The 26,467-nt window shown below is 41.3% G+C and overlaps 1 protein-coding gene across 2 annotated transcripts in view; it reads right to left on the bottom strand.

The window, feature by feature from the left end:
- dip2ba (disco-interacting protein 2 homolog Ba) overlaps positions 1-26,467 on the bottom strand; it is a 62,219-nt gene that overhangs the window by 17,324 nt on the left and 18,428 nt on the right. The window contains exons 2-19 of one of the 2 annotated variants that reach the window (XM_080030965.1): positions 10,647-10,718; positions 9,217-9,372; positions 8,914-9,039; positions 8,563-8,805; positions 8,334-8,474; positions 7,425-7,544; positions 5,347-5,544; positions 4,982-5,073; positions 4,790-4,900; positions 4,299-4,422; positions 3,944-4,053; positions 3,557-3,659; positions 3,295-3,359; positions 3,079-3,172; positions 2,821-2,940; positions 2,591-2,705; positions 1,902-2,041; positions 1,629-1,765 (exon numbers count right to left, since the gene is read on the bottom strand). In XM_080030965.1, the coding sequence (XP_079887091.1) occupies positions 1,629-1,765; positions 1,902-2,041; positions 2,591-2,705; positions 2,821-2,940; positions 3,079-3,172; positions 3,295-3,359; positions 3,557-3,659; positions 3,944-4,053; positions 4,299-4,422; positions 4,790-4,900; positions 4,982-5,073; positions 5,347-5,544; positions 7,425-7,544; positions 8,334-8,474; positions 8,563-8,805; positions 8,914-9,039; positions 9,217-9,372; positions 10,647-10,718 (2,267 nt within the window). The remainder of the gene's footprint in view (positions 1-1,628; positions 1,766-1,901; positions 2,042-2,590; positions 2,706-2,820; positions 2,941-3,078; positions 3,173-3,294; positions 3,360-3,556; positions 3,660-3,943; positions 4,054-4,298; positions 4,423-4,789; positions 4,901-4,981; positions 5,074-5,346; positions 5,545-7,424; positions 7,545-8,333; positions 8,475-8,562; positions 8,806-8,913; positions 9,040-9,216; positions 9,373-10,646; positions 10,719-26,467) is intronic. The other variant, XM_080030966.1, reaches the window with a different exon arrangement.

Here is a 26,467-nt window from a genome sequence, read left to right as displayed (position 1 = left end):
GTGGGCCATCAGGGCCAGCAGGGCCTTCTCTGCTGGCTCTGTCAAAATCCAAATAATATATTTTTGTTGTTGTTGTTGTTTAAAATTATATTAATTTGTGTATAAATATGTCTGAATTTAATAAAAAATGTCAGTACGTTACAATAATAATTCAATTTTTTTGGGAATATAGTTATTTTTTGTGAGGCTGAGCTGGATTTCCCAGGCATATGTCATCTAAACACATCACAGCTATGTGGAGCAGCGGGACCTGCACTAGAAGTATTGCTAGCCTTTCATTGAAGCTGCCGTCTCCTATTGGATAATAACTTTGACTGACATGTCTCATCAGCCAATCAGATTCTGATGTGTAGTGACAGCCCACCCCAAGTTTGAAACTCCGGCGGGCTATTAGCATTGTGATGTGAGTGAACTGCTGTGGCCATCGCTTTCACACAACCTACTCATCCCATTACCGATCTAGCGTGGCTATTTGAAAGGTGATCGTTTAACATAGTTTAGATATAGTTTCGACAGGAATACTACACATAAGCTGGATGGGCTGACAACGTTTTTTTTGCGGCACTTCACTGACTGTAACTACGACGCTATGACTGGCTAACAGCTAGCACCGAGCGGAACAAGTTACCGGTATGTTGCTGGCCGTGTCTGCTTTTTAAACCTGTGAAGGAACATGACACATCACGGATTTTAACAGCCTTAATGGTTTAGGGGATACAAGGATGGATTTCCTCTACAAGTGATGGGTGAGTGTTACTTTTGGCTGTGTCTATCTGTGAAGAGATAACGTTTTTTTGTGGGGTTTTAAAACCATTTTGTTTGTTTGTTATGGTCGTTGTAGTGTAGCCTATATTGCTGGGACTTGGGCAGTAGGTGATGCTGTTTTTCATTGTTGATGCCGCTTTCTAAGCATAATATGGGAACCAGCTCTCAACTACACTTCTTCTTAATATGCTGGTTGGATTGGCTGTTGTAAAATATTTGGCATAAAAGACCCTAAGTTCTTGCATGTTTCATTTTTGTTATTGAAGCGAATGCGGCTCACTGGTAATATTGTCGCTATACTAAATTGAATCCGTTGAAGTTGTGCAAGCATCCGGTGAACCCTATTACAATAACTGGATGCTTGTTTTGTTTCGTGTTATGCGTTTGCAAACAGTTGTCGAGTGACATTAAATATCTGATGGTGATGGTGCAGTAGTCTATCTGGTGTAGGATGAATAACAGTGGTGTGCGCAGTGCGCTGTTCTGTGGTTGTTGAAGATCAACTGTCAAGCTCTTCATGTTATGCATTAGTGTATTGGGGGGGTGGGTTGGAGTTCGCTACTGAAGGTCCTGACTGAAACCCCACGGTACGCTACTGGGGACAGGAGCATTCCAGAACACACTCCACAAGAGTCAGCATCCTCAATCGCTAAATATAACTTTTAAGTAGAGTTGTGATTTGCTTGTTCATGCAAAATACATTTCTTGTCTCATGCCAAATATTTATTTAACCAAAGCATGCTACATGTTTTTTTTACTCTGCCACACTACTTGGGAAGAAATGTTATGTAAGAATTAAGTGTATGAGGAACAGATGTGTAATGAAGGCTCTTCTTAAAGATGAGTTTTAAACTTTGTAAGACCTCAAATGTGTTCTTGGTGACACCAGGCAGGCCGTAGTACATGGTGCCTCCAGCCCGAGAATTGATCACAATCTCTCCTATTTCATCTGTCTTGCACAGCTGCGGAGGCCCGTCTGGTTTCACAATGCACATCAGAGCTAAAACAAACAAACAGGTCGCAAAAATGAACATTAGGTACGTGGAAGCAGCGAATGAAGATCAGAAAATGGAAGAATGTACAGTGAATGTGGCAGCTGCTACACTGCCAATGAAAGGCCAACTCCAGTGTCTAACCTCCAGGCATGATGTGGCCCACGTCCTGCACTGTGAGAGCAGAGTTCTTGTCCTCTGTGTTCACCCGGATCACACTGTGGCTCAGGCCGCCCATAGACAGGATGGCCCTGGCTGGTAGTGGTGCTCCCCGTGCACCAGGCCTGCACAGAAGGCAAAATGAGAAGTGACGTGTGAGAGAACTAATGTTCCAGACAGGAAGGCAGCAGAATGGTGACACGTTGTTCATGTCTGCTGATGGAAAAAATCTATCTCAGATTCAAAGGGATTTTCATCTTGAACAAGACAGAAGAAATGAGGAAAACTTTTATGGTTTTATTTGAGTTTTGAGTTAATTTACTTTAAAATAGTGAAATTATTCCACCCTCAACATCATGAAAAAAAAAGATATGTCAGGAAGATTTGTGAATTTTTAGGAGACACATGATGCATGCAAAAAAGTTGGTGTCAAAACCACAAGTCGCTCAGTTTATTAGTCTTTGTTCCTCACACTTGGTCTGTCTCCTACAAACTTTTCATTCAAGACAAATGAGGTACTGAATAATGTTTGTTCACACAGTCATGTTGGAAATTTCCCATCCTAATTTTAAACGGCACTCAATTTAAGTGACTTAACGGTGAGTAGTATGTGCAGAGAATCCCTAATATCAGAGCATCTCTTTTCAGAGCATGTGAGTATGCAGATGTGATACCTGCGAAGGGCCACAGTCAGGGCCTCAGGAGAGGTGGCACAAGGGCAGATCACCTCAGGCTTCAGACCATGAGACTGAAACACATTCAGGAAGGCGTCACACGACGACACTGACCCTGGAATCAAACATTGGATAAAAACATTACCAAAAACTGACAGAAATAGTGGGGGAAACACGTTCAAATGTCTGCACATAAAGATGACCATGTTTGTGCAGGAGAGGTGACTCACATGGATTTGCTCCATCAGCCACAATAAGCATACGAATGGAGGACAGGTTGGTGTCCCTCTGTTCCTTGTGGGCCATCATGGCCCAGTGGAGGTCACGGCACTTCACCAAGGCCACACGCGCTATCAGTGGGTGAGGGGAATATGTTAGATATATTGCATTTGCATATTGTATAAACTTTAAATCTAATGGTCTTGTAAGTAGTTTTGAATGATATACAACTACACAAATATGGAACAAAAAAGTAAGATAAGTTAAACCTTTGTGAATGTGGACCCTCTGCACCCAGGAAATGGGACATGCTTTCATGACAGCGTATGGCACTGTGATGGTGTGGATTCTGTTCATGACACTCTGGAGAAAAAAAAATACACACATTGTTAATGTCACATTGCTCTACAAAGTGGACCAAAGTAAAAAAAAAAAAGAGTCAACTAGTGTGGATATACAGTACTAATTGTTGCAGTCAATCTTACCGCTAAGACGCCGTGCCACATGCCCATATCCTTCTTGCAGTCCAAAACATTGACCAGGGTCTCCCCTACGACAGAAACACTTAAGTTAAGTTGTGTGCAATCACCAACTAAATGTGTGAAAAATTTAAGTTTTAGCTAGAACCAAAAAATAATATTTTTGTGGTTCATCAGAATGTGTATTTTCTCTGAAAAAACATAATGCTAGAGCATCACAGACGCAGGAGAGGTACAGTAAATGTTACATTGGGCACTAAGCTCTGACCTTCACAGTAGTTACAGGCCTGCGTCAGGGCTTGACAGTGAGTCAGCATGGAGATCTTGGACACAGCAACTCCCATCACTGTCCCCTCCTTACTTGCTTTGTACTTGGTTTTATGAGACACATACGCACAAACAAAAATATAGACAAAGTTACATGACCGCAAAAGCTACCTTTTCTCAATATATCAAGTACTGGTATAGATCAAATTTAAGATGGCATAAAAAAGGAAGGAATCATTCAATGGAAATAAAGAAAATGAAAAGTAAACAAAATATAAATGGAGGAAAGATGCACACTAAAATGCAAATGATCAGTAAAGTCAATAAAAATTGTTTTAATAACCAAAAGTATATTGCTAAAAGTGTGAATGTATGTCCTGAAAAGTACCTCTATGTAGGCAGTGTCTGTGTTGGCGGTGGGGATGTGAGGCTGCCAATCTTTGGATGGTTTAGTCAGGTACTTGGTGTCCGTCACGACCCATTTCATCCTTGGCCATCCTGGTAAACATAACATCACAAAAAAAATATAGAGATATATTTTTTGCCAACACTGGGCAAAAAAAAGAATGTGTGATTATGCACGCTTATTTGGAGCCTGACGGTGTTCCCATTGCAACCTTCTGGTTTTAAAGTGAAAAGTGAATATTCAAAAGTTTACTGGTGGCATCACCCTGCATATTTATTTTAATGAATCTATCTAATTGCTCCCAAAGAGACTGAGACGGAGGAAGGCCCTGACTGACCTTTGAACTGGATGATCTCTCCGTTTGGTGTCTTGGGCAGCCCTTTGAGACACAACTCGCTGGTCAGAGCCAGACTAACACCACAGCTGCCCAACAGGAAGCCAATCTGCAGGCTGCCAGCATCCTATAGAGACAGACAAGGGTCAAGAGAATTCTGATACACAAGGAGAGCAACCAAAACTGTGACAATTATAAACCAAACAAACGCTCTAGTTGTCAATATGCTGGTCTTATAATAAATCTTTACCATACATTGACAATTAAAATGGATGCTTAGCAACAATTAACATAGTTTACAATTAATTACATGCCACAAGATTCAAGATAACTATGACTGATATTGTCATAGAAAAAATGCCAGTCTGCTGCGTGACAGTATGTGCTTTTGTGCTGATTCTGGATGTACATTTCAGACCTGACGTAACTATCAAATGCTTGCTTCCATGCATGGTCTTTAAAAAGAATTCACTTGACAACAGTGACATTGTTACCTGTCGTGACAGTGGAACCTCAATGGGCACAGGGATGACCTCGGCTAACAGGCAGCCATAGAAAGCCACCCAGAACATGCCAGGGTCACTGTTTGGATACACCAGCGCCACCTAAGAAACACACAAAAAACGATTTGCCGTGTCATGCTCCTTCATACTTCACATACTGAGTTGCGACGGACAGACTCTTACCCGATCTCCGGGTTGTAGAACAGGTTCTGTCTTGGTGCCCAGTTTATTCAGCAGTGTATAGGCCAGTTTTAGACTGCGACTCCATAGTTTGCCTGTGAAGAAGATAAGAGATCATTTTCCATTAAATCATGTTGTATAACTGAGCCTGCATAGTTGAACCCTACAACCCCCTGTAAAACCTCACTGTAGAAAATAATACTGTGGGTGTTATTCTATACAGGCCAACAAACCTCTAGGAGATGTAACTTACATTTACATTTGGTGGACACAACAACATGAACGTCATAAACTGAGAAGTTAAAACAAAAAAACCTTTGTTTGTTACTGCCTTCATTTACTAGTCTATGAATCGAGGTGTTGCTCACCATATGTTAAGGTGTAGAGGGGTTTGCCTGTGATATCCAGAACGGTGAGGGCAGGGCTCTTGGCCTGTGTGGCCCCCCAGCGGGCCAGGGCAGCCTGCAGGGCAGGAGGCCAGTTGCTGACAACTCCGAGGGGCTCCCCCTTCACCGGGATGATTTGACGTCCCTCTGGCTTCGGGGTGTTGGGGTCCGGCTGGGGCACTGGACAACGACAGACATACAGAGTAGAGGGGAGGCAGGAAATGATTAGAGGAAGCTATGAATGAATGTGAAACCATGCAATAACAATGTAGGCAACACAAGTGATATGTAAAAAGATGGTCACTTCCAACATATAATTAAATCTATACTTATGTGGTGGTTTAGTTTAAAATAATAGTCCTCTGTGGCAAAATGGTAGATACATTCATTCCATTTTGTTTCTGCTGCGCTTCCATTTAGTAAACATAAATGCAATATGTTAGCTATGTCAATAGCTATACTATATGAAATCTAACATGAAAAAAATCGATATAGAAAAATAGAAACTATTGTCCACTATCAGTCTGAATGAAGCATCCCACCAAACAATTTGTGATACGTTGTTTAAATTATGTGAGATTATGTATTTCATGCACGATAAATGTGATCGTGTGAATGAGTGAGGGCTTGTTTATTTTGGCTATTCCCCCCTAATTTTAACAAAAAATGATATTCATAAAAAAAAATAAAAGAACAGAACATGAATGCATACGCATGCTATGTACAGTTGTGTTCAAAATAATAGCAGTGTGTTTAAAAAATTGAGTAAAGATCAAAATCCTAATAATAGCTTTTATTTCCATACACGCAAATGCATTGGGGACATTGCACATTCTATTCCAATTCCAAATATGAAGAAACATTTGTCAAATGTTTCTTCATACAGAAAGTGAAGAAAAAGGAATATTAGACTGTTCAAAAAAATAGCAGTGTCTGCATTTTTCTTTACAACTCAAACATTTACTGTATCAACTGAAAAATGCATGAAGATTTAGCTTTCCTATGAATCACTGAACTAATATTTAGTTGTATAACCTCTGTTTCTGAGCATCGGTGTTGCAGGGAGCCGACCAACTTATGGCACTTGTGAACAGGTGTTTCAGCCCAGGACGATTGGACTACATTCCACAATTCCTCTGCATTTCTTGGTTTTGCCTCAAAAACAGCATTTTTGATGTCACCACATAGGTTTTCTATTGGATTAAGGTCCAGGGATTGGGCTGGCCACTCCATAACGTTAATCTTGTTGGTCTGGAACCAAGATCTTGTTCGCTTACTGGTGTGTTTGGGGTCTTTGAATTGTTGGAACACCCATTTCAAGGGCATTTCCTCTTCAGCATAAGGCAACATGACCTCTTCAAGTATTCTAATATATCCAAACTGATCCATGATCTATGGTATGCGATAAATAGACCCGACACCATAGTATGAGAAACATCCCCATAACATGATGTCTGTGCCACCATGCTTCACTGTCTTCAAAGTGTACTCTGGCTTGAATAGGGGCCGCAGACAGTTTGTCAGACGACCCCCAAACACTCAATTGAAGCCACGGTACACTTTGAAGACAGTGAAGCATGGTGGCACAGACATCATGTTATGGGGATGTTTCTCATACTATGGTGTTGGGTCTATTTAATTAATTGTGGAATGTAGTCCAATCGTCCTGGGCTGAAACACCTATTCACAGGTGCCATAAGTTGGTCGGCTCCCTGCAACACAGATGCTCAGAAACAGAGGTTATACAACTAAATGTTAGTTCAGTGATTCATAGGAAAGCTAAATCTTCATGCATTTTTCAGTTGATACAGTAAATGTTTGAATTGTAAAGAAAAATGCAGACACTGCTATTTTTTTGAACAGTCTAATATTCCTTTTTCTTCACTTTCTGTAAAGATGGAGAAACATTTGACAAGTTTCTTCATATTTGGATTTGGAATAGAATGTGCAATGTCCCCAAAGCATTTGTGTGTTTGGAAATAAAAGCTATGATAAGGATTTTGATCTTGCCTCACTTTTTTAAACACAGTGCTATTATTTTGAACACAACTGTATCTCACCTTCTACAATTTCTTCAGAGTCATCAACGAAGAACTCGCTGAGTGGTGGTCTCTTTGGCCGTTTGAGTGTGTTTAACAGCTGCTGGATCTTAGTAGACACCCTGCTGTTGACGGGCACGCCTGGACAAACACCAACAACAGCCACCGTCACAATCATATACAAACAAACAAACAAACAAACAACCGCGGGAACATGTGCGCACACACTCACACATTAGGTTCTACTACGACACACATCTCTACTCCATGGCACACACTCACGCAGGCAAAACCTCAAAGCACTAGCACAGGGTCAGGATCAGAATCAGCAGCAGGAAGGATTCAAAAGGGAAATCGCTACATGAGGAGAGAGTGACAGATTGGCCGCTCTTAAGGAAAACAAACACAATGTTTTCTACATCTACACCTAAGACACAAGACATACACAAAGGTAGATAGACAGGCTCCAGGCTGAGAAAGCAAGCTGATTTAGGCCTCCTCAGCATCCCTCCCCTTCCCCGGGCGCGATTTGTATTACCTTTTCTTTTTCCTTTTTTTTTAATGAAAGGCAAGACAGGGACAGGATTAATGGACCCAAAAGAAAGAACAGAAAATATCTGTCGTTAGCAGCATTCACCACAGTGAAATGAAGATGACGTTGACAGTGATCCCTGGATAAACACTGATCTTTAATTGGTTTGAAAGCAATCCGATCAGCTTCGTCAGCGCGTACGGTCAATACGAAAACAACTGGTTAGAACATGAAAACTATTCAAACTTTCAATCTGAAGAGAAACAGGGTAACCAAGTTCAACAATTTTAAGGATTAGAACATAATTGTGATTTTCCTTCCCACATTAGCAGCAATGTGCATCTTGGTACAGTATTTACATTTAAACCTTCAATAGACATTTATTAATATATTAGCACTTGTCAGGGTACCGTCAGCTGTATCCAGTATGCTGGAGCGACTCTGTCCACGGCTCATGCCCCTGACCGCCGGGGGCAAGTCCACCCTGGACCCTCTCTCTTGGGGAGTGGAAGATGTCACATCTGGGGGGACACTGTTTTCTGAGGGAGAAGAAATAGTCAGCGTCATAAAAGAGAGCCACGTCATTTAACAATTACATTTTGGGGCAATTTTTTCAGTGAAGACTACCTATGCGTGTGAGGGCCAGCATGTCGGCCAACAAGGAAGCACCGGGTTGTGGCTGGGGCTGTGGCTGGGGCTGGGTCTTGGGCTCTCCATGGGAGAGGGTGGAGGAAGCAGACGAGGACGTGGAGGAGCTTTGGACGGAACGGTTGATCCAGTAATCGGGGCTCTGCAGGCTCTGGGCCAGCACTGCACTGAGAGCGGCCTTTCTGCGCAGTGAGCCCTCATCCTCTGATGCAGAAGATGTGTCTGATAGAAGAAGAACATTCTGACTATTTAGATGTGCACTTCGGTAATGTGTTCCCGTAAGTATTGCACTGAGCAGCTAGGCACTGGGATGAGAATTACCCAGTTTACCTGGAGGTGTGCAGTTCTCAATGGGAGACTGGACAAAGGCTGATCGTCTCTTGGTTGGCATGGGCAGTGCCATCTTCTCTTCTTTGTGTTTGGCCAGTGCTGCCTGCACAGCCTCTGTGTGGATGTCTACGTTTAAGGTGAAAATAAAGTGTGTGAGTCAAACAAGTGAGGAAGATAGAAAGTAGTAGGAAACATACATTCAAAGGAGTAAGTGGACAGGCTGATGATTTGTTATTGAAAATATTTTTTTAAATGTTTTTATGGTTTGTAATGGTGTGTTGTTGTTTGGTATGTTGTGTGTACCTGATCTGTAGCGGTCGTCCCTGGCCCCTCCACTGCGGTGTGCGCGGTGGTGTCTGGAGGCCGAAGATGTGGAGGGGCCCGGGGCCTCAGGACTGGGGCTGGGGTCAGCGCTGTGGCCTGGGGACAGCTGCACATCTGGCAAAGATAGACCCACATCTGTAGAACGACAGCAGGTATGTACAGGTTAAAAGCACATATAGAGGAACATACAGTACATAAAACAACAGAGGAACATGAGCTCTTTGGGATGTTGTATGCAAACAGAGCACACTATTCCTTTACATAATCCTATTACAGCCACATGTAGGCATACATTTTGTATGTTACTCGGAGAAGCTCTCTAAATTTAGCCTCACTACAGATCCTCTGAGACTGAAATGAAATAGGGACATGGACTTGACTGATGGAACTTCTACTGTTCCCGCAGTATATGAAATTAGACTAGATTCAAGCAAATATATTTTAGTCAACTGTCCTCTCCTCTCAGAGAGCCTCTGAGGGGAAGAGAGTTCAGACGTATAAGAAGGGGACCATTGCAGCTTCAAAAGCTTCCCAATACCGGCTTTGTCATCCAGGTCCAGCTGCCCATAACACAACATACTGACAACCATGGGAATTTTAATTTAATTCAGCTACTAAATATGGAAAATAATATCATTATAGGATTCAGTGTTCTGCAGCCTTTTTCTATCGCGAGTCTGCTCAAGGCAAAACAGGCCAAGGTTGAACTGGCCTAAAGTTAACTATTCCCCTTTTTAAATTAGTTAACAGTGACACATCAACAAAGCTTTTTTCATGCTAATGTGATGCAATTTTTCCTGAGGGGAAACACCGCACCCTCATGTGAGTCAGCTGACTGAGAAAAAGCTGAACAGATCGGCTTACCTACAGGGACTGAAGTGACTGGCTCATAGTAGTTCCAGTGAAATTATAGTGCTTCCCTTCTGTTGACAGCTTTATGAACAGACAGTTGGTTTCAGCATGGTTTCACAGTTTGCCACAAACTGTGATGCTAACAACAGTATTGTTATTTTTTGCTGAGAAGTTGTTAAGAAGTTCTTCTGGTTGTCATTTGTGCAGTTCCCATTTTGGCCACAAGAGTGCCACAGAAAGCCAGAAATTATCTTGGACAAAGAGAATTACATTCACAAGAATTTCTGTGAAGATTTTTTATTTTATTTTATTTTTTAAATAAAGCTGGGAATAAAAGTTCATATTGAAAGCCCCTCTTTCATGATTATTTTGTATATGTAAATTCATCACTTGCCGAATTATTCTGGTGCAATTACTTTAAGACTCCGGATTCCACATTTTTTTAAGATTGACCAGGAGGAAGAAAGCTGACAGAAGAGGTGACGCAATGCAAGAGAGCAGAAGGGCTAACAAATGAAATGAGGAAAAGCGAAGAGCAGAAGGAGAGTTGGTCTTACTTGGCAAAAGGGAGATGTAGGAGGCCAGCAGCTTGGCTTTCTTCTTCTCATAGCCCTTCTGCGTGATGTCACCTAGGAGAGAGGACAGCGACACCACACTGTGAAGTTAGTCATAATTACCACACAAACACCAAGCATAAACTAGATAGGAAGTACACACAACACTAATCTGACACACACACACACACACACACACACACACACACACACACACACCTTCTGCTTTAGCTAATACATTTGCAGGGGTTGAGTCAGAACAATAATCCTCTTTGAAACAAATCTACTGAACTCCACTTGTTGACGGCTCAGGCCATTTACAACTAGGCAAGGAGATAACCCCAATGTTTGGCCTTACATTAGCCCCGGTGAACAAACATGATGAGCGCACACAAAAATCTCTGGGCTACGAAACACAAATATGATTAGGGCAACTAGCGATTGACCGTGCCAGGCGGAGAACAATGGTAGAAAGAAAAGAAAGAAAGAAAACCTGAAGGCTACCGGGAACAGTTGGGATAGTAACCAGAGAAAAAGGAAGCCATATGAGCCACTTTCACATGGCACAATTTATCTCCTCCACCTCCCTTCCCCCTTTTCCCACTGTACACCCCGCCCCACCCCTTCCCTTCCTCATTCGGCCTTGGACTGGTAGGACTCACATCGCTACCAGAGTTTTTAGCTGGAGTGCGACAGAGGCAAGGCAAAGTCCACTTAAACTGGGACCCCAAAACACACATCGTCTGCTTGTGCAGCAAACAAGCACGCAGGACACACCCTGTCAAGCCAACTCACACAAATACACACTCCCACAAACAATCCAACCACTGCAGTGTAAACTCTTTCCTGAGTTATTTCTCTTCGCCTGTGTCCAGTGATAACACCGTATGCTATGTCAAGTGCAATGTTGCCAAAAAACTGCTCAGCCTCAAACCCAGACACCTCCTCCACACTCAAACCAGGGTGTGTGTGTGTATGTGTCGGGTTGGGGTCGGGGCTAAGGTGATGAACACTTGGTGAGAGAGTCACTGACGAAAGTGAACAACAGACCTGTGTGTGTGTGTGTGTGTGTGTGTGTGTGTGTGTGTGTGTGTGTGTGTATTACACAACAATGGAAAGAAAAAGAGGAGAGGGGAGCCAAAAGTTCAACAGCAGATTGGAGGGTGGTGGGCTAGATAAGCCGGCACTGGGTGGGGTACTCCCATGTGTGACATAAGATTCTGTGTATTGTTTCCTAAGGCTTACTCACACTCTTGTCACTGTCCACTGGGAAAAACAACAATATCGGAAAGAAAGTTCCTCTTTGGACTGAGTATGTATTTTCAGGACGGGTTGAATTTGAGCTTTATTTCTGATGTTCCCATGCAGAAAATTATCTGAGGTTGCACAATACTTTGAAATCATACGAAACTGGGGAGGAGATAAGGAGAGGAAGAGTGAGTGTTACAACATTCATAGAGAAACAAAGGCAGTAAAATGAAGTTGGAGACAGTTTCAGAGAGAGGGAGTGTGTGATTGAGTGGCGAATGATTTGTCATTCTCTGCGGGAAAAAAAAGCTCAAATGGGGATGCCGGACGGCATTCAGCTCCAACTTCACGCCTGGGTAAACACACTGGCCCTGAAATCTACTTTGGATGAAAAACACAGCGGCAAATAGAGTCTCTTCTTCTTTGTTTTCTTTTTTGTTGTCTAAGGCGTGGTTACAGGCTTGTTATGCAGTGGACACTCAGCGCTCACAGACAGACATGCGAGCACAGCCATCAGCAGCAAATTGATTGGAGTGGACTGGAGCTTCATTGTTGTTGGAAACAGGGTTCTGTCAAGCCCAGTGCTGGTGCCCAAGTGGCGCCCAGAGGGAGGAAGGGATGGAATGATGGAGGGGAGGGTGGTGCTCATTAACGCAGACAGAGGAGAGTCTGTGTTTGGTGTGGGACATAACAACAGGCGTGGACTGGCACGACCACGCCGGCTCTGTGGCTGGCAGTGGGCACAGAGAGACACACTGAGGGCTCTGGGTTGAAAGAGGGACTGTGACAGCTGCTTCAAAACAGAGGAAAAGCTGTATGTTTTGAGAGCAAGAATGTGGTGTTTTGAGAGCGAGGCATGAGCAAAAAAACTGTACAGTGACTGTGTGTGTAATCTGAGGTCAGGGGACAGGATATGAGTGTTACCCCACCCTGTGCGTGCGCTGCCAAAATCGTCTCCCCGTGTCTGTCTAGAGAAAGAGGAATGTGCTGATTGGAGCACACCAGGCTAACACAGAGGGCCAAATGGCCAGGAGAGCGAGCTCATTGGCCCAAAACCCCCCTGAGGTGCCGGATACAAATGTATCTGCATTTTAGTGTGTGTGTGTGTGTGTGTGTGTGTGTGTGTGTGTGTGTGTGTGTGTGTGTGTGTGTGTGTGTGTGTGCATACACAGCTAGTGCAGGTTAAAGTTTGCTACAGTACACAGAGGAATGAATGCTGACTGATGCCGCAGCAGAGTGGCATTACAGGCCTTCTCTGTGAGATGTGTGTCAGTGTGTCAAACCAGGAGCTTGAATGTTTGTTTTGATGTCCAGGCATATGCTGGACATGCTGAACACAGATTGTTGGAAGGCAGGTTGTTTGCCAAAGTGTTTGTGTAAAAATGTCTTGTAGATCCATTAATTCAGCGAGAAAAGGTCATCTCATGTTTGTTAGCAACCATCATAGTCCTTCCTTAATGTGTCCTTGGGCGGCAGTGGCGAAGTGGGTAGGGTCGTCATCCACTGGAGTGCAGGGTCAGTGGTTCGATCCCCCGCCTTCGCGCCACATGTCCAAGTGTCCTTGGGCAAGACACTGAACCCCAAATTGCTCCCGATAGTTAGCTTGCACCCTGCATGGTAGCTGCTGCTTTCGCTGTATGAGTGTGTGTGTGATTGGGTGAATGTGTACAAAACAATGTAAAGCGCTTTGAGTCTGTGAAAAACCAGGGAAAAGCGCTATACAGTGTGTTCCAAATAATTATGCAAATGATATTTTTCTCAGATTTTCCTAAATAGTCGATGTAAATGACAGTCAGTATAATTTTCAAGTAATCAACCGTTAAAGTATGATTACATTTTTATTGAACAAACCTCCAAATGTTAACGGTATTTTTTTCAAAAATTAAAAACTCAAAATGCACCGTTCCAAATTATTATGCACAACAGAGTTTCAAAGCATTTTATAGGTTGTAAAGAACTAAAAATGGTCATTTGTTGAATTTGCAGGATGTGAAGGTCATATTTAGTGAAATCAAAAGCTATTTCAATCAAAAACACCTTAACAGGCCAAGTTACATGTTAACATAGGACCCCTTCTTTGATATTACCTTCACAATTCTTGCATCCATTGAACTTGTGAGTTTTTGGAGAGTTTCTGCTTGAATATCTTTGCAGGATGCCAGAATAGCCTCCCATAGCTGCTGTTTTGATGTGAACTGCCTCCCAACCTCATAGATGTTTTGCTTGAGGATGCTCCAAAGGTTCTCAATAGGGTTGAGGTCAGGGGAAGATGGGGGCCACACCATGAGGTTCTCTCCTTTTATGCCCATAGCAGCCAATGACACAGAGGTATTCTTTGCAGCATGAGATGGTGCATTGTCATGCATGAAGTAGGGCTGCACGATATTGCCCAAAATGATTATCACGATTATTTTGGTCAATATTGATATCACGATATTTTACCACGATTATTCAGTAATTTTAGTGAGTAAAATATTTGTATTGGATTGTCACGTAAACATAACAGCGCTTTCATATCCATGTGATCGGCTATGCAATATTACTGATAATGTACATATATTTGCATAAATATAATAATTATTTACCTGAAGTCAATGCATTTCCACAAAGAAAATATAAATCAAAATATTGCACCAAAACTTTACACAAAATCAAATCAACAGAGCACTGCTTTAACCTTTCCTTGTGCTACATTTCTGTTAAATAACACATCTTTGTTTCCTCATATGACCTCATTGCATCTCCTAAAAGCAAAATATAAAATATTTTACTCCATTCATTGTACCTGCATGATGGATGTGTATAAAACTTGATTTTGAACTAAATAAAATTGTGCCCACAATGTATAAATAAAATAAGTATATTGTGAGCTGCGCCCTGTCAAAATAAATCACAACCTATATGGCTCTACTATGTCGAAATTTAATTTGAAAGGACGGAGACGGGAAGTGACAGGTAACACTCAGCAACACGTTAGTTAACTGTAGCTGCCTCTCATGCCTTTACTCGCAACGCAAGGTTTCATCTTCGCTTCAGGTCGTGTGTACACCGAGGCACTGACTGTATGGAGTTATTAGCAACCCTGAGAGCCTGTCTAATAACTGGAATAGTCATTGCAAACTAAGTTCTTATGTAATGAAAATGTAGTTCAGTACGCCAGTAAATAGGAACGACCAAGGATACGACCTAGTAATGGGGGAATAGTCTACTCGCCCCGCTAGACTGTCTGCTTCAGCTGACTGAAGGCTCAGGCGTTAGCCACAGAGCTACTGTTTTGCTAACAACTCAAGACTCGCACACTGTACAAACAGACAGTAAATGTAATCGGCCAACATATTTAACAAGAGCTCCATCTAGCTAACAAAGCAATAGCCCCCAAAATCAATAACACAATTCACGGAGAAAATGACTGCCGCACATTTACATGGCGGGCTGCAGCCTGAAGTTACTGTATAGGCTAATTGTCAATATGCGGCCAAACGTACTCACGTCGTGTTGACTGGAGTCCTGTCGGACATTAACCATGACTCCTGTGTTCCCTGCTCTCCTGATACATGCAAAGTCGCTTTGAAAAAGTATTCCATTGTTTTTTGAACGAGTAGTAGCCCTGTTTGTGGACGTCTATCCATCAAAACTATGACGTAGGTCCTTAGGTGACCCGTTCGCTATACATTATACTCTTGACAGCGGTCTGTCTTGCTGGACATAACAGACCTGGCAAAGTGTCATGTAATAATGGGTTATAAATCCGGCCCCACACAAAAAAAGAGACTAACAAGGGGATGTATGTGATTGCACCAGCGCAAATATCTGCTCTCGCTCGCGCGATAAGCAGCAGATTGCTTCTTCGCGCGGCTCTTGGAGTGCTTTCTGTCTATGCGGGCAGAAAATAGGCTCGTTCGACCTAACTTTCAGCTCGTCTGGAAAGTAGACGAGAGTAGCCGAGTGCAGTCGGGGGAGTGACGAAAATGCCTGACTGAAGCCGGACAGCTCCGAGTCGGAAGTAGCGTCCTTGTTGCGGATGCAGTTCGTTTTCTAGTTTTATTTTGAAGGCCTATTAGAAACATATTCGCAGGAGAGTCACACATGCTACAACCGATTAGAAGCAGAACACAACACAAAGACGAGTAAACACTTTAAAAGCGAGGGGCATTTTCAAAACAAGAAACGAGATATAATATCCCCATTCCCCACACATCTTTATCTTTCTTGTTACTTTACTAGAACACCTACCTTTAAGTGATAAAGAATAATTTACAAGAATAATTTACAAATCCAAATAAAGGAGGTTTAGTATTTCTCCCTTCACATAACGAATATGATCGGCCTAAATAAAGAAGGTCTAAGAAAAGATCCCTTATTATTATTGTAGAGATGGATATGATGAACTGTATTATGATGTGTAACAAACAAACTACTTGTTGTAGTTTTGGTCTGGCTTTGCGACACTACATGTAAAATACAATCCCCAGACCATTTAGATCACTTGAAATAAGCCTATGATTTAATCTTAATGGTATAAAGATATCACTTCACCAAGATCTTATGTGACTCAAGTTTGTGTTCACTTTTAAATATATCTATACAGGAGAGTTACACATCCAAATTATTTCTATGTCAAGGGTTCAGAGGTTTAACTCTGATTAAGTACATTTCTGCTTAAATGCATATTGTGGCGGCCTATGATTAAACATAAATTAAAATCAAAAAGAATGGATCGTAATTTAATTTTGAGCGGTGATGTCAGACTTTTGCCTAACCAATTGGGGAAACGCATCAAAGGCACGAGGTTTAAACTCCCAATTAGCGCTCAGCTCCGCCTGTCAGCAAGACGTTTCCCATCAGACATTTCGCTCCCGCAGCCCGTGGGGAGCAACTGCAGCGACTTGCTCCAGTGTCTGTGTCCGTCTTGATACCGCGGGACTTCAAAGTCTCAAGCAGCCGAGCCGCAGCCAGCCACGGGTGCAAGTGGGACAAAAAGTCTAACCATAATGCAGTGCGCTCAGCAAGACGAGCGTCATAATTGCGCAGGTCTTAGCAAGACGGCGACAGGTCGAACGAGCCTAGTGTTCACACTTTGGGGGCGGAGCCACTGGACTTTGATTGACAGCTCTCGGGGAACCTGGGGTTGCCAGGTTGGAGCATGGACAGGCACATGATCAGCGAGTGGTTTGGGGAGTGATTGATTTGCTTCGCAGCTGAGCACACATTTCAAATATCGCACATTCATGTACACGTCATCGTGGGAAGGCAATATCGTCATCGCGATGAAAATTCGATATATTGTGCAGCCCTAGCATGAAGATGATTTTACTACGGAAGGCACGGTTCTTCTTTTTGTTCCACGGAAGAAAGTGGTCAGTCAGAAACTCTACATACTTTGCCGAGGTCATTTTCACATCGTCAGGGACCCTAAAGGGGTCTACAAGCTCCCTCCCCATGATTCCAGCCCAAAACACTCCGCCACCTCCTTGCTGAGGTCGCAGCCTTGTTGGGACATGGTGGCCATTCACCAACCATCCACTACTCCATCCATCTGGACCATCCAGGGTTGCACGGCACTCATCAGTAAACAAGACTGTTTGAAAATTTGTCTTCATGTATTTCTGAGCCCAGTGCAACCGTTTCTGCTTGTGAGCATTGTTTAGGGGTGGCCGAATAATAGGTTTATGCACAGCTGCAAACCTCTGGAGGATCCTACACCTTGAGGTTCGCGGGACTCCAGAGGCACCAGCGGCTTCAAATACCTGTCTGCTGCTCTGTAACAGCATTTTAGCAGCTGCTCTCCTAATCCGATGAATTTGTCTGGCAGAAACCTTTCTCATTGTGCCTTCATCTGCACAAACCCGTCTGTGCTCTGAATCAGCCACAAATCTCTTCACAGTACGATGATCACGCTTAAGTTTCCGTGAAATATCTAATGTTTTCATACCTTGTCCAAGGTATTCCACTATTTGACACTTTTCGGCACCAGAGAGATCCTTTTTCTTTCCCATATTGCTTGAAACATGTGGCCTTCTTAATAATGTGGAACATCCTTCTTAAGTAGTTTTAAGAAGTTTATGACACTTCAATTTGCATAATAATTTGGAACGCGGTGTATAAGTGCAGTCCATTTACCATTTCCTCAGTCATTGTCTTTTTTAGGTTTGTCTTCATCAAGCTGGCTGTGTAAACAACCAATGAGGCAGACTCTTCCTTTAAGGCGAGACACGGCAGGCAAAAACATCGTTTTTTTAAGCACTGGTCAATTTTGAGATTTGTGTCTATTTAGTTTCCATAACATGTCTTCTTTCATACTAGTATGGATAAAATGTCCAAAATATACGTTTTAGGTGTTTATTTTACTAAACTTTGACTGCTTGCGTCTGTATTTTGCTCCTAAATTCGTCAAAAGTGAGCATTCTAACGTAACATACAGCACCGCGACCGCTGTATGAATCATAATAACCATGGTACTGTTGGAAAGCTCTGAATCTCAAGAACAACGTTATCTGATCCAAATATGGTCATTTCCTTTGTATCAGTAACCAATCGTGAAAGTGTGAGGAGGGATTCAATGCTAGGAAAGCGACCTCATTGGCTAATGCACATTTCTGACGATGTGATTCGCTAAAAGGCATCACGTGATGCTAGCCCCGGGTAGCTCGAAAATCACAAAATAAAATGGGAAAAACGTCGAAAATATGCCAAACCAAGACAAAAAAAATACTTAATCAATTGGCTACGGACATTACATGATCGCCATTTGAAGGGGAGAAGTGTTAAAGACATGTAAATCACACCGATCACGTCGGAGAGACACAGACTGTCAGACGATCAGAGGGGAGATGGTGGGGAGAGAGAGCGTCTGTGCCGACAGGAGCAGGTTGACAGACAGTGGCTAATAATGAATTAACCACGTTTAAATTAGCATGTGGATGTAAATGTTACTATGCTATGGTTTATATATGTTAAGCAGTGGTAGGCCTATATGGCATTGAAGGGTGTAGGGCCTAATTCAATAAATTACTCTAGCTATTATCAGCAGAATTCACGTTTTTATCTTTAACGGCCGTTTTCTCAAAATGAGCTTTTTCCAATACCCTGCGAAAGATATCTCAACTTCTAGACCACTGACATCAACCAAACTTTCTATGATCATTCATAGCACTATTTTAAAGGTTTTTACAGAAGGATTTGTTAATATATTGTTAATTGTCTGATTTATGATACATTTTCCTCCTAAAAACATGCCAAAAATGCATTTCTAAGACATGTACATAGTCTTTTTTGATTTATTAAATGAAAAAAGGCTGTATCCAAAATCTGTTCTGTAAAAACTTTAGAAACTAATATGTGGTTAAAATAAAATAGAGATTTTAACTCTGGCTTTATCCAACATCTCAAAATCTTTCTCGAAAAATGACCCAAATTTACGCATAATTGGTTAAATATTGCCATATTTGCATATTTAATAAAATATTAAAGAAAAACATGTAATACAAAAAATTATTGTGTTTGTGTCAGTAATCAACTGGCAAAGTTTCATGATGATATCTATAAGTTAAAAAAAAATCCCTATTCACCTGGGGTGTCTCGCCTTAAACTACTGCTGTTGACCTCTGACCTCAAGACAAGTCAGAAGGAGAGCTGATCCTCTTACAGCTGACAGCGCAGGGTCACAGAGGGGATAAACAGACAGACACACACACAGTTTTTCCCTGTAACACCAATAATTATAGCTAGCTAAAGCGCACGCGATTGGGATTTTACAGTAAAAGTCATGCATCCAGGCATTAGTTAACACTTTTTTTTTATCTGCACTGATCCAGCAAATGAAAGCCTTTTGTATTTACATGCACAGTACGCGGATGAGCTGCACATAAACTCACACACTGTGATGGTTTTTTCATCAGATTTCTACCTAATATCTTGACAAGTTCTGGTTTAATCTGCACAACACATCGTGTTTTGATTGAAATGTATAGCCAACACAAAAATTATTTGCCTTTAAAAGCGATTTTCTAAACTTCAAAAAATATTTTTCATATTAGTGGAAATAAAAGTGTTGATAATCTGAACAGCAATTCAAGACAGAAACACAAAACTCAAAACAGCAAAGTCAGTGTGCGCTCCAGCTACTCTTTAGTCAGAGTAACACCTGCTGCCTACCCGGGAAATCCAGACTAGCCGCTACCAAATTTCAATTTGTTCTGCACGATTCAGGGACCAGATGATGGAAACACTCTCGCAGAACCAGCACTGTAGTAAAGTAATAAATACAAGGAGTCCGCTCAGTTTCGGAGCTCACTGCCGGGCTAATGTTTCTATTTGGACTGAATGATGAGCTAATGGTTGATGCCAGCAGCAGACAGGAGAGTCTGGACTGTAGTTAGTGTCTGTGGCAGGGGGTAATACTGAATGGTTTTAGGAATCAGCTGATTAGCAAACATGACACAAACATCATGTATGAATGTTATATGCACAAAAACTAAAGGTGAGTCACTTCTTCCACTTCTTTGTCAATGATGTGGCAACACCATGACGTCTAATGAAATAGATGTTTTTTGTAGTTTTCTGATGAGGTTGCAGAACACATCCATACTATGCACAGACCCCTGTGACCCCCTAACTTAACCCCCCCCCCCTCCCCCCTGCCATCCCAAACACACACTGGTAGAGCTCTGTAATTACTGGGGGGCAGATTAGCCTGGTGGCATCCAGCTCTTGGAGGAAGTGACATTACTGTTTCTGCCACCCACCATTTCCTCTTGCCTCACAGTATCAGTTCCTCTCCCTTCATACACACAAGCACCAACATGTCAGAGGTTATCTGCAAACACATAACTGTAGAAAACCCAAACACACACACACTTCAATGAGGATAACTGCCCACACAGATAAGTGTGAGAAAAAAAACATTGCTTTCACATTGTGAGAATTATTCAGCGTTTCCATTTTTGTCTTTTACCTAATCTGTAATCTGAGATTACATCTAACGTAACACATTACATTGCGCCGTCTGGACAATTTGTGTGGATTTGCTAAAAGGATGGATGACAAAATTGTCTGAACTGAGGCTAGCCTCCAAGGCAGTAATGAGGGACTGTCTTCTAACCCTGTGAGATCATGGTTGGGCTCCTAGCCAGCGAAACTGGTTCCATCTACACAAAGCTGTCTTTGTTTATCATTGGTTTATTGCCATTGTGCTAAATGTGATGCTAATTTACAACACTTACAACTAGGGCCCGACCGATAAGGATTTAAGGGTGCCGATGCCGATTATTTTCTGAGAAAAATTACAATAACGATTAAATCGGACGATTTTTTTTTATATCCCATAAATATATATTGAAAAAATTTACTTTTTTGAACCCTTAAATATATATAAATACTTGTTACTGTCAATAGGTGTACAATAACTTTTTATTTATTGAAATATGCATTATCTAAAAAAAAGAAAAGTGTTAGAAATATGTCTAAAGTGACATGACGCATTTTTAAACTCAGACATTAAAGCGGCAACGAGTAACATTTAAATATCTTTTAAACAGCCTCATGTTTCCTCTCATAATCATAAATTACCTTTAACAGCAAACGAGACCATCAGTGCAAAGAAAGACGTTTTTATATAGTTTTTATTACTGCATTTGATCTGGTCGTACACCCAGTCCGATTTTCGGTTCAAGCATGCATGCTCTATGGTCACATATCCGCATTGGTCGCAGATTTCAGTGTGGCGCAGCAACGTGAATTGAGAAGCCTATGGCTCCAGGTGAGGGAAGGGGAGCGGGAGCCTTGTTTGAGACAGTTGTTTGTAGTCATAATGACTGATAACGGGGCTGAACCATCAAAGAAAAAAAATAAAATGCAATGAAGAAAAGCTAAAAGTGAGAGTGATAGGCGGGCGGGAGGGCGTTGCCAGGCAACGTATACACAATTTCACGGAGCGAACCTAGACTGCAGTGTTTACTCCTAAATGAATGAGCGGTAGCCTCCTAAAACACAGTCTACTTTGCCTCACCAGCATCATCAGATGACCATTATTCATCTGAAATAGTCATTATTTACAACAACATAAACACATTACCTCATCATGATCCTAGACTACTAACTAACTGCCATCTCACGGACACGGACTCGTTCAGCTACGTGAGAGGTGACAATGCATCAACTCATTGCAATCAGGTGTGTTTAGCACTTACTGGCATTAGTTGATGCTGTGTCACTAACCACTCTCTGGAAGCCGAAAAGAGTCCGGTTCCCCTTACACTTTCAACACACGGACACGCACCATATTGCTTCCTGATTATTTGATTCTTGCACTCCCAGCACGAGCTAGAAAACAGCTGGCGTCGTAAAAATACTACCGCTTTTGTTCAAAGGTGTCGCCAACGTGCCGACTTACTCGTAGTAGCTTTAAGCATTTTATGTAACTGCACCCAACCCTCTGGAACTCCCTCCCTCCAAACATCAGCATCTCAGACTAAATAAACTAATTCAAAAGTCAACTCAAAACTCAACTCTTTAAGAAAGCATAATTACACCGGACTCCACTCCAAACCTTATCTTTAATTTGTCTGTATTTTGTTTTCTTTTTCTATAAGTATGATTTTCTATATGTTTGATGTAAAGTGTCTTTGAATGACCTAAAAGTGTCTTTGAATGAATAAAGCACTATATAAATTCTATATAATAACTATCAACTACTATTAACAGTCAAGAGATGACCAATGACTCTGCTATTGGTGTCAGGGGGAACTGTCAAGTGTGAATTAATCCAATTTATTACAACACACCTGCTGCTGCTGTTAATATGCTATAAGGCTACCTCCGGGGCATCAATGCATCTCACTCAACATGATTGCTGGAATTAAAAAAAAATTAAAATTAAAAAAATCAGCGGCCTTTGCCGATTTTTCGGATATGTGTTATAATCGGCCGATTAAATCGGCCGGCCGATATATCGGTCGGGCCCTACTTACAACTCAATCTCACGAGAAATAGATAGCAACAACAGAAAGCTGCTCACTTGTAAGGGTCTTGGTGGGCAGATGACACAGAGGATGTGGAGACACACAGTGCACAAACACAGATACTCACACAAACCGCCACAGTGTGCATATTAACATGCAAATACACACATAAACACAGAGGCTGAGAGAGGAACTAACGTCACCCACACAGGATCTTATTTATAGAGCGGAAGAACAAAAACAACAGGCAGACTGAGAACATGGGTAAATAGAACTCAGCAGGAAATGCAAATGAATGAGACTGACACCAAGGTCATTTAATGCCACCTGGTCGTTAGTGAAAGTAATTTTTCAAAACAATGCCAAATATTCCCTTCTTGCAGCTAATAAAGTGTGTTTATCTCTGTCTCATGCAACAATGAAATGAACATCATTAGGCTTTTGGAGCCTTAGTCAAGTGAGCAATGAGATAACATCAACTTGGGCTTCAAGAAATTCCAAAGGAAATTTTTCACTATTTTTCTGACATTTTATAGACACCAAACAATTAATCAATTATTTGAGATAATAATCGGCACATTCACGGATATTGAAAATCATTAGTATTTTCTACTGAGTCCTTAATTTGCCTGAAGGGAAATTTTTTAAAAAGAAAAGAAAAATAATGTGAATCAACAATATGTGGTTGTTTGAGGCATTGGCATTTGACAATTATCAGAGAACTGACTAAGCAACCACCATAGCAGTGTGGAGAATTCTCCAAGTCTGCAGGACATTTTATTAGTGTATCATCAGCTGAATCACAAAGATATTAAATATCAGTTGTAAATTCTTGTCACTCAGGGGGGATTTTGTTCATGTCTATGATTGAAACGTCTACACAAGGGCTCCATGAACAATGTTTTCCACTCCAAAAGCAGGCCTAATATTCCTCTGGGACCCAGCTAACTCCAGTGTTTTTTTTTCAGACAGACAGACAGACAGACAGACAGACAGACAGACAGACAGGTAGGATGGAGTGATCTCTGGGTGGCTGAAGAAATTTGCCATCTAGCTGAGAAAAAAAAGGCTGGGGGAGTCCGATTTCTCTTTAAAGAATCTCCATTGGAAACAACGATTTGTTTTTATTTGGTTGCTTAAGGGTGGCAGCAGCAGGTCATGACAGTAAACTGACAAATCATATCATGATTGAGTAGGACTAGAGCTGCAACGATTAATCGACGAATCGATTATTAAAATAATCACCAACTATTTTGATAACCGATTAATCGTTTAAAGTAATTTTTTAATAAAAAATTTCCAAATTCTCTGATTTCAGCTTCTCAAATGTGAATATTTGAGTATTTTCTGGTTTCTTTAATCCTATTATGACAGTAAACTGAAATATCTTTGCGTTTTGGACATAAAAATACATTTGAGGACGTCAACATGGGCTTTGGAAAATGTATAAAAAATGTTCACCATTTTCTGTCATTTTACGGGCCAAAACACTAATCGATTAATCGAGAAAATATTCGACAGATTCATCGATTATCAAAATAATTGTTAGTTGCAGCCCTAATAGGACTGGGCAAATGATGGTAAGTTATCATTGTTGTTAACAGATTTTTTTTGTATTTTTTCCCCTTCCATCAGACCCAATAGCAGGTCAACTGTACACGGTTTGCAATTAATCGTTTAATCAAACCAGGCCTTCCTGGACGGGATAAAAACACTTCAGTTCAATTGTGTTGTGCCATTCTAAGATCAAAGTTAAGATTATTCCCACTGTGAACTGTAAGAAAGGATGCATTTCTGTGGCTGAGGCACACTAGACTGAACAGTCAGCATCCTGTTTTTTTTCCATACGTTTCGTCCAAGCTTTTACCGCGTTTAAATTCTGTTTGAGTGCTGATAGAGGATTTCCTTCCATTACTTCTATTACATTCTTGAGCCAGCTATTTCAGTACAGCTTTTGAGTTTTGAGCTGGGGACAGTTTCATTCACCAAGCCATATAACGGATGTCTCACTCCTTAAGCTTTTATCTAAATGTGACATCTTTATTTCTATGGATGCACTTTACACACAAATTTAGTTCACAGTATTTCCCTGAAAACAATAACAGGCACATTGCACATCTTGCTGGCAGTGACAACTTGTTTTGTAAATAAATTCGGAGCACACTACTTCATCATAATGCTAAAACTGGTGAACAGCTGATGGGTTATTGTCAGACAACTGACGAAAAACAGGCACAAGTGAGTTGCATGTGATTAAACAACAAAGGTTTAATCTTCTTTCTAGTCAGGCTGCCTTGAAGCAAACTATAACCACAGTAGGTTGTTAACTATCAGGTTGTGTCTTTGTGGTACATTAGGAGCGGGACCACCTGAGGAGAAGGCCAAATCCCAGATTGAATTTTGGTCAGATTAGCTAGCCACCCTCCCCTTGACTGGATTAACCGTCACCTTGAGCTGTTACAGAATAATTGCTTGAAAATGTTTTTACTTGAGGCTAACACACCAATTTGATCATTAATTAATAGACCCTTTTCACAGGAGACATTTTGAAATGTTTGTAGTATTTAAAAGTAGAATAGAATAATTATACCTGTGCTTTAACAGCCACATTCAATTTACATCAGCAAGTGTCAATGGCCCACACAGCGAGTTGGCACATTCAAATGGCTTACTGGGACACGAATAGGGCCAGCGTTAATGATATTAGGAACACCTTTGAATTTCCTACATTGACGCGTCAAAATGTCTGCAGTGAGAAAGGTTTGTAAGGTGCTGGTATATGTTGACAGAAAGCCAATTTAAGCTGCTACAGAAATATTTGTTTCTATAAAATAATTTTTGAACTTACGTTTTACTCTGTTAGAAATTTATTTATTCGCCTTCACCCTGAGAATTACATTAGCAGAAAGATTCCCCTGTCATGCCAGTCGGTGAAAAGAGTAAGTAAAGCCAGGGCCAGGAGGCAAACTGAAGACAAGTTCTTGTTTTACGGGGAATTACGAGCTGTAACGATTTCCTGGCAAACAGCAGCCAGGCATGATGACTTCCTGGAGTCTTGTCGTAACCATGAAGTTGACTCCAGAAAGTTGGTTCAGAAAGTATTAGACAAAATGAACAAAGTAAAAGTGATTTCTGAACTGACATTATCAGGAATTTGTTCTATGTACAGGCTCCAACCTTACAGTAACAGTTTAAATCTGTCTTAATTGGCTGTTTTCACAGAAACATGACATCATGACATGTCCCAGTAGCAAAAGCAAAGAGGTAAAACATAAAACAAATAAAATAAATTATATTAAGTTGTTTAAGTTTCAGGTCCTGCCAGGACAGACTTGAGGTAGTATAACAAATCTGATTTATGATAGAAGTCTAAATTCATTTTGTTAGAGTTAATGTTCTAAGCTAGAGTTCCTGACTACAGTAGGACTACAGAAGGATTTATATTCCATGAATTCTGGATACACCCTTTTCAAACTGTAAATCAAGGCCGACCAATCAAAAGCATAATGTGATAAACTGCTCAGCTCCCTTCACTCAAGCATCCGTAGGGAAGAGATCAACAGTTACAGAATATTTTACAAGAAATTCAGCAACACATACAAAGATACAGAAATAAAG

This window comes from Ammodytes marinus (assembly GCF_949987685.1).
Source record: "Ammodytes marinus genome assembly, chromosome: 7".
Taxonomy (NCBI): domain Eukaryota; kingdom Metazoa; phylum Chordata; class Actinopteri; order Uranoscopiformes; family Ammodytidae; genus Ammodytes; species Ammodytes marinus.
The sequence above is the reverse complement of the archived record's forward strand: the minus strand, read 5'-3'. Positions and strand labels throughout refer to the sequence as shown.